Below are 8,915 nucleotides of genomic sequence, written 5' to 3'. Positions count from 1 at the left end.
TACTAGCCTATTAATTCGCTTTTCTCGGCTGAAGAAAAAAAAGCTATTCATTAAACCAAGTCTGTCTCAATCTTTTAAGTAGTAGCATTTATATTATTCTGCAAAATTACTTGCTGAACCACTCAGATAAAACAGACTTTTTTTTTTTTTAATTGATGTAGCATATATTGATTCTTGGTAAATTCTTTATCTATAAATGTCAGTCTATGAAGGCAAACTCTAGTAAAAAAGATTTTGTTTGTAACAATTTCAAATTATTGAAACGTCTGACGTTTACATAAACAGGCCTGCAGATTTTCTGGGAAGATAAATTACTTTAATTTATTGGAAGATGGAAGATAAAACCCATCTTTGTTCAGTTGTACATGGCGTGCCGTGCTTTATTAATCTATGTATTCGTTTGTACATAAAAATGCCGTGATAAATGTATTTTAGTCTATCATGTTCAATAAAAACAAACCCGCTCAGTCCGGTTCGTGAACGAATCATTTTTGTGAACCGGTTCAAATGACTCATTCAAAAAAGGTTCGATTCAAAAGAACGATTCGTTCACGATTCGGACATTACTGTCCTCCAACTCTAAACCCGCTCAGGACTGAGCAACGCTCGCCGAGCAGCGGATATGTGCCCGGTCTCAACAACTGTTTTAATCGTTTCTGCGGACGCTATGCACGCAGCTTCGCATTACTGACAAGCTGATAACGCATGCTAAAGGAGCTCCTCAGTTCACGAACCGTAACATGTAACAGAATACTCGCTGGTCCCGGTTTGTGAGGCAAGAGTGAAGAGCAATCAATCACCGGACACCTCCACCGTTATTCGGTGTGTGTACAGTACAGTGAGCGCTGCTGAGGCAGGAGAACCGCTGCTCTAATGCTTTCCTGATCACACCGACTCAGCGCTGCTATTTTTCGACCAAACAACAGATCAGGTTTTATAGCGGAACAAGATGTTGCAAGTGTTGTTTTGTGGCGTTGTGGTCTTCCCCGGTCTCTTCTTGACTTTTAGAAAAGTGCTCCCGTCCATTTTCAAGCAGTGGACAGATGCCGACGTCGTGCTTGTCAGCGAGAGGTGAGTTTGGTGACAGTTGAGCAGTTCTGCAAGGCCAGACAGATCTTGCAGTATCATTTGCTTGTTTATTGCTGTTTAGTAGCAAAACGAGTCTCATTCTGCCTGTTTGAACGATGGAAATATAGTGTACACGTTCCGTATTATTCACACGAGACAAACTGTTTTGTTATTGTGGTCAATTTTAACAGCTTGATAGAGACAATTATACCAGCTGTTAAAATCCCACTGCAGTGTTTGCATCTTGGGGCATCGCTGTCCCAGGGACCCCCAAACAGTCAGTCAGTCAGTCAGTCAGTCAGTTAGTCAGTCAATCAGTCAACCTAGGGGCCCTAATATAGAAAAAGCTATATTTTCACAGCACAGTAGCTTTTTAAACAATATTTAGAAACGTTATTATTATTGTTCCCTTGTACAATTTTTATCAGGCCATGTGCATTTATTTTGAGACCTATCTGTCCAGGACCTTCTAGGACCCCATGGGTCTGCGTGTACCTTGGCCTTGTAACACTCAGTAGACAGATTGATTTAGTTTAATGTTGTGGCTTGTGTGTTTAGGGGCACAGTTATGTTTATAATCGGTTCTGTTCATGTTATCCTATGATATATTCAGCTGATCTCATGACCTTAATCACTCCCTCATTAATTCAGCCATGGGCAGTCCACGGGGAATGACCATGAATTGAACAACTTTGTACAGACTTCTTCTATATTTTCACAGATTAATGTGCTAACATGCCTGGGTGAAATAGGTGTTTAATGATCTGAATTGAACCAGAAATCCAAACAAATCTGGGCAACAAACCCAGTACACAGAGTCAACCCTTAACCATTAGTGTGAGATGTTCTCAAACTTAGCATCTGCATTTTTGAAACTACTAGCCATTATTTATATTTGTAAAGGAACCTTGAGGGGAACCTTTATCTGTGGTCATCCATATATGCATGTTGATAAGCAGCTTCAGATCAGTTCTGGGTGAGTTCAGCATGAATTGTCATTGACAGGAGTTTTGTGCTCTTTCTAGCTTACACAGCCAAGCATGTATCAGATGTTATACAATAAAACAATACGTGCACTCAACTTTGAGATATTTGGGCTTCATAATTTTGATGCAGAATGCATTACATGTATTTTATCTTTTTTTGAAGCCGTTATTGGTGTGATTTGTAACCAACATGGAACAAATTTGACATCCATGGTTAAATCCATGCTAGGGTAATTTAATTTACAGTATAACTTCTTGTTCAGTTGTATTGTCTGAATTATTGTTGACATTGAAAAATGTAATTGAACCTAATCCCTCAGTTCTCAGTATGTTTCTGCTTTGATAAGGGAAATTGTTTGGCAATTTTTATTTAGCAATGGCCTTAATCCCAGCTAATGCCTTTGATTTGCTTTTTAATGTGCCACCCTTCATTTTGCAGTGTTTTGGGTTTTATGAGATAAAATTCTATCAGTGTTTGTGTTTTCTGATTGGTGTGTCTATGGAGGTCATTTGATATTATGGCTAAACTGTGTAATATTTTGTTTCAATTTTGCTTCAACCTTTCCATTGAGTTCCTGTTGTGCTAGATTCTCCCAAACCAATGCAACTGTGTCAATCATTGAAAGTCAAACACCAAAAAAAGTTGCTGTATCAGCATGAGATTATGTTACAGCAGAGTCTAGGCCTCCTGATTCAGAATTGGTTCTTCACGTTCCTTCCCTTCCAAGAAAACCAACATATGGATGGACTCAGCACAAAGGTTACAGAAAGAGGCTATTTTTAGATTCAATATATTTTTGCAGACAGTTTGAGGAAGCTAAGATAAAAAAAGCTAGGATCAATCAATACCCAATCCATGACAAAAAAGAACAGCTGCATCACCGAAGGAGTTTGTTCTCTGCCCTCGTGGGTCAGAAAAATAATAGATTGCATAAAATTGAGTGTTGGCCTGGAGTGTCGTGTTTCTTGAGATGTTGTTCTCTTATTAAGAGTTATTGATTAACCAACATTATCCAGTGGATGCTGAATAGTTGGTGAGGGATAGTGTGATAGCAACAAGGCGTACTGCGTGGTTAACATAAGATAGATACATGGACGTGGATTGATGGAGGGGTAGTTGATCTTTGATCTTGAGGCTCAGACTGCTGTTGATGGCGGTTAGAGGATGTGCTGAAGGCACCTAGACTGCAGTGAAGAGGATGAAGGCTGCTAGAGGAGTGATAATAAAGACTCTGGACTTTTACACAGAAGTGTTGATTCAATCTGTGTGTTTGTACATGTTATAATGAGGCAACCAGTCTGAATCACTGAATCACTAATGGTTATTTATCACTCTCTCTGGCAATCCAGACTGTAATGAAGCCAGCTTGTTGGTTTACATTTCCATCATTTTAAAGGGGTCATGAACTGGGAAATCAAAATTCCCTTGATCTTTTGCCATATAAGAGGTCATTGTTCTATAAAAACATCCTGTAAGTTTCAGAACTCCAAATTTGATATTGAAGCCAGTCTGCCAAAACAACAGGTTGTGGAATGTGCCACTTTATGATGTAATAGTGTGGCTAAACCCCACCTTTGCAGAAGAAGATCAACACCTGCTCCTACATCACTGCCTATTTAGCCCCGCCCATCGATTCATGCATGTAGTGTAAATAACAAGAGAGGCTAATGCAGGTTTACGTAGAAACCAAACGATAAAGAGACTCAGAATTCAACAAGATGCAGATTCATTCACAAACAAGGCACAATTCAGTGCAGGATTTTCAGAAAGATTAAAAATAACTAAAAGACGATGCTGTGCCGACTATATTGGATCCGACGGTAATGTCGCACTACAACAGTGTGAGTAACTGTTTACTATAACTGTTTATTATGTGGTCACACACTATTGCTTTGTCTGTTGTTACAGATAGTTTGATATGTACTGAGTATTTATGCGTTTTTAACCTAAATCCCAGCAGCATCCATCTATGAAGGGTGTAGGCTGTCAAACATACACAACCAATCATAGCAGTAGGCGTTTACTTCCGAGGCTTCAATCCACCACGCCTATTCAAACAGAGCGTTCTGATGCGGGGGTCACAACAGTACAGAAAATAGCCAATTACTTCTAAATTATAATGTTTTTTGATGTAAAAATCTTCACAACAATATAAGTGGACCTCAAGGAACAGTACAAAATAATAAAAAAGGCAGTTCATGACCCCTTTAAAGGGGTCATAGGATGCTACATGCACTTTTACAAGTTGTGCGTCTATGTTCGCGCGAATCATTCATGATCCAGCCTCATCTACAGAAGAAGTGAGTATAATGTTTTGTAATGAATCTTTGCAAATTGCCTTTCCTAATAATATGCTAATTAGCAAGTTTCACGATGAATGCGGCTAAAGTAAACAGTCTCTCTGAGAGCAGCTAGGAAGAGAGGGGCGGGGTCAGCACATTAACATTTAAAGGAAAGTGCTACAAAAACGTCTTGATCTGAAAAGGTGTTTTTTAGACTACCATTGAGAAATTTTAACCAAACTATGTTACAGACTTTTCAATAAGACCCTAAAGAATCATATCAACTTGTGGAAAATGGGCATCCTATGACCCCTTTAAGTGTCAGAAACATAATGTAACATCAACAGATTTTCTGTGACCGCATTGGGTAAGAATAAGAAAAAAAGAGCACAGTTTATGAGCATGTAACTTTTAACAGAACCTTGTAAAAGCAGGCCTAAAATGTCCATTATCTCCTAATGTAACCAATATCTTGACACATGATAACATTTAATGTACCTCTGAAAAACAATAAGACTCTGTGAATTTATTTGACGAGTGTTTTTTTTTTAATTTTATGATATAATACTTTTATTCATCAAGGATGCATGCAATTAACAAAACTGACAATTCAGACAATTCAAAACATTCTATTCATCAAAGAATTCTGAAAAAAAAAATTTATTACTTCTTTCCACAAAACTATTAATCAGCAAAAATGTTTTCAACATTAATAATATTTGTAGAGCAGCAAATCAACATATTAGAATGATTTCTGAAGGATCATGTGACACTGAAGTCTGGAGTAATGATGCTGAAAATTCAGCTTTGCCATCACAGGAATAAATGACATTTTATATTAAATTTATTAAAATATAAAACAGTTATTTTAAATTGTAATAATATTTCACAATATTACTGTTTTATTGTATTTTGTATCAAATAAATGCAGCCTATGTGAAGAGACTTCTTTCAAAAACCTTAACAAATCCTAAAATGTTTGAACGTTAGTATTTTTTTCTTCTTCTTCATATTTTCCATTAAAACTGGAAGTCTAGACAGGACATATTGAAGGGTGTTCGTCTCAGAATTTTAACTGGAAATGTGTATGCTAACTGAAACTGTCTCTAGCAAGACTTGATTGGATTAACAATGCAAACATGATTTTTAGATATTTAACCACAGGGGTGCCCTGCATCTGGAAGGAGACAACCCCTGCTTTTGGAGATTTTTGTTCCAACTCTAATCAAACACAGCTGAACCACAGCTGGTTTAGGGTTTCACTTTAAAATGTCACACTCTAAAAAATGCTGGGTTGTTTCAACCCAACTTTTGGTCAGATATGGACTAACCCAACTTTTGGGTTAAAAATATAATAAAAAATGTTTTTTAACCCAGCAGCTGGGTTAGTCCATCTTTGACCCAAAGATGGGTTGAAACAACCCAGCATTTTTTAGAGTGCAGACAGACATGTTGTAGCTGGCTTGAAATCAACGTCCGTATAAAGAGGAGACAGATCACTAGAAAAATAAGTGAAAGGAATTGCAATGCTCAAAGGCCACTGCATTGCTGCCTAATCAGTCAGTGGCTTAACAGACATTGTTTTTGTATGAAGGTAAACCAGGTTTGACTTTTTGGCATGGCCTTTATATTCCATATATATCCCTACAGTGAGCAGGGGTTTAGTTTTTTTCCTGTTAGTAACAAAGAGGTAGAGTCAGTAAGCAAATATGGCAGATTTCAAATGGGAAACCCATTGGGGGTCCTGTAGTGAAACAAGTGCCTTTGAAATGAATGGTAATGCTAATGGATAGCTATGTATAAGAGATCTATTTAAGTATTATAGATCTCCTTCTTCCTACCTCTGGATACTGACTGATAAGGCAGCATTTTATGGTTTCACACACAGCTTATGTGGTGGCTATATGAAAGGAAGTCCTGCTTTCATTTATTGTGAAAGGCATTGCCTGACCTTTTTGCCTTTAACGCAGGGTTATTGTTGTTAACTGAAACTAAAACCATAAAAAACATTTATTGAACATTACTTGAAATAAACATGAACTGAAATAAAATATAATATAAACATATTATTTCAACTTTATAGTTGCAAAAACAACATTTCTCATTTTTATTTAGTTTAATACTAAAAATAACTAAAACTAAATAAAGTAAAACTAAAGACTAAAGCTTAAAACAACATATTTACTAAACAAAAACGAATAAAATTGACAATGACCAAAATTTATAAAACTTTAACTGAAATTAAATTGAAAACAGAAAATATAAAAATAAAATGTAATACAAAAAATATATATTTTTAAGTTAATAAAGCTTATTGGAGTATATTTTAAAAGAAAAGACTATTTTAGTTTTTCTACCTAAAAATGTAATGTTTAATTCAATGTGCTAATTCAGTTTAATTCAGTTTGTGAAATTTACTAACACTTTCTAAAGGAAAAATGTTTCACCGCTATTTGTTTTTAAGTGCACTAAAACGCTGCATTAAAGGAGCATGCTTTAGTCGGACCAAAATACAAATATTTAGCGTGGTGTGAAAAACAGAAACATTTAGAATATGGTTGTGAGATTTTGTTGGTGTTTGACATGCTGTATGTTTTTGAAATGTAAGCTTGGCAAACAGTTTTAACGGTTTTGGTCATTCAAGTAGACAGGAGCTGACTAGAAAATACATGCCCGTGGGCTTTACCCAGAAATCCACAGAGTAAATCAATTTGCTTCAAAAGTGCTTGTGTTGTAACAAAGTTGTGCTAAGTTAGACCTTGATCACGAGGAGGATTGAGCACTCGTTTACTACTTTTTATCTGTGTATGATATTTAGACACATAAGAAAGTATGTCATAAGAGCCACCCCCAAAGCTACACAAAAGAAGCATTTTCTTCTTCTCCCTTTTTGCTTTCTTTCTGAGCCTGTTGTAAAAAAAAGTGAGAGAGAGAGGGGGATACAAAGAGTGGATTGTGTGAAATGGGTCTTGTGACCGTATTCAGGCAGCAAGGCTCCAAGGATGGAGGGATGTGGGGAGCAGAGCTCTCTGTGTGTGTGTATGTGGAGGGGAGCGCTTATTTACTGGCCAACTCAGGCGTAAGCTGTCAGGCCCAGGTCATGTGACCGCTGTTGTCATGACGAGCAAGCGTCATCCCATGTACAATGCTCAGCCGTGCAGTTCACCAGACAGTCAGAGGCTTAGACAGAGCTCTACACTAAACTTCATTCTGCTTTCACAGCATAATGTGACTAATATATTGGGCTTCATAATGACTGCAATACACTGAAAAAACAAACACACACACACACACACACATATATATATATATATATATATATATATATTAGTGCTGTCAATCGATTAAAAAAATAACGAATTAATCGCATATATATTAGTGCTGTCAATCGATTAAAAAAAATAACTAATTAATCGCATAGTTGTCTGAAATCAATCGTGATTAATCGTGATTAATCCCACTTAATATTTGTTTAATGACATCTTTTTTTATGACTGAAGGTGAGTATCACTGATACCACTGATGTCTCTAGGAATTTTATTTTATTTTTTGCATGTGCTGATTTAAGGCAGCTTTAATCGCCTTTTTGGTAACTTCATGACTTAACTGATGGCATAACTATGACATTGCATGCTCGTAGTTTCTTTCGTGCTTTAATATTAAATGATACAGGCTACAGCGCGCAATCGTGATTAATTGCGATTAATCCCACCTAACATTAAAGTTTTTAAATATACTTTTATATTGCAATAATTTCACATTCAGTCTTCAAATCAAGGTAGAAACAACATAAGGACAGTATATTTTTAATATTTGTTTAATGACATCTTTTTTTATGATTGAAGGTATCACTGATGTTTCTAGGAAATTGTTTTTCTTTCCCCAATATTTAACTATTGACTCCAGCCATTCAACATTACAGTATAATTGAGAGCTATCAATCATAACATTTATTAAACTTTAAAATATAACTTCTAATTTAAGTGAACTTAAAACAATCTTTACATAAACTCATTATAATAAATGTCATATTTAGCTACCTGTGCCCTTCAGCAAGAAAATTAAATATACAGAAACTGATGAAGTGATCAAACACTAAATTCTAAATGAAATAAAGATGAATCCTTAAAGCTACAAAAGTTATTGATTTCCTCTTTTGTTCTTTTTGTTCTTGGATGAACAGACATCACAGCAGCTGGGTTATTAGGTTATATTGGTTGCTTTAAGAGCTGAACATGACGCGGATCTGACACGCATCATAGTTTCTCACAACTCTTTACCTTTTCTGACCCACTTCAGCTCACTTCAAGTCTCTGCTAGTGAGCTGATGTGTTGAATCGGGTGTGTTAGATGAGGGAGACAGTGCTGGGATGCTCCAGGACAGTTTGGAAAACCACTGCATTTCAGAGACATGTTCTTAAATGTGACCCATACCAAATAATACATATACATGCACAGTTTTAAGGCAGCTTTAATTGCCTTTTTGGTAACTTCATGACTTAACTGACGACATAACTGCGACATTGCATGCTTGTAGTTTCTTTCGCGATTTGATATGAAATGATACTAAAGCGCGAG

General features: G+C 36.3%; 1 protein-coding gene across 1 annotated transcript in view; it reads left to right on the top strand.

Annotated features, from left to right (window-relative positions):
* The first annotated feature begins 585 nt into the window (after nt 1-585).
* Nucleotides 586-8,915, top strand: part of LOC107688621 (protein FAM57B-like) — a 26,082-nt gene continuing 17,752 nt past the window's right edge. The window contains exon 1 of the mRNA XM_016486334.1: nt 586-1,071. Coding sequence (XP_016341820.1) covers nt 950-1,071 — 122 coding nt within the window. The 5' untranslated portion in view covers nt 586-949. The remainder of the gene's footprint in view (nt 1,072-8,915) is intronic.

Source organism: Sinocyclocheilus anshuiensis, unplaced genomic scaffold, assembly GCF_001515605.1.
Source record: "Sinocyclocheilus anshuiensis isolate Anshui unplaced genomic scaffold, SAMN03320099.WGS_v1.1 scaffold805, whole genome shotgun sequence".
NCBI lineage: Eukaryota > Metazoa > Chordata > Actinopteri > Cypriniformes > Cyprinidae > Sinocyclocheilus > Sinocyclocheilus anshuiensis.
This window is presented reverse-complemented; position numbering and strand designations above follow the sequence as displayed.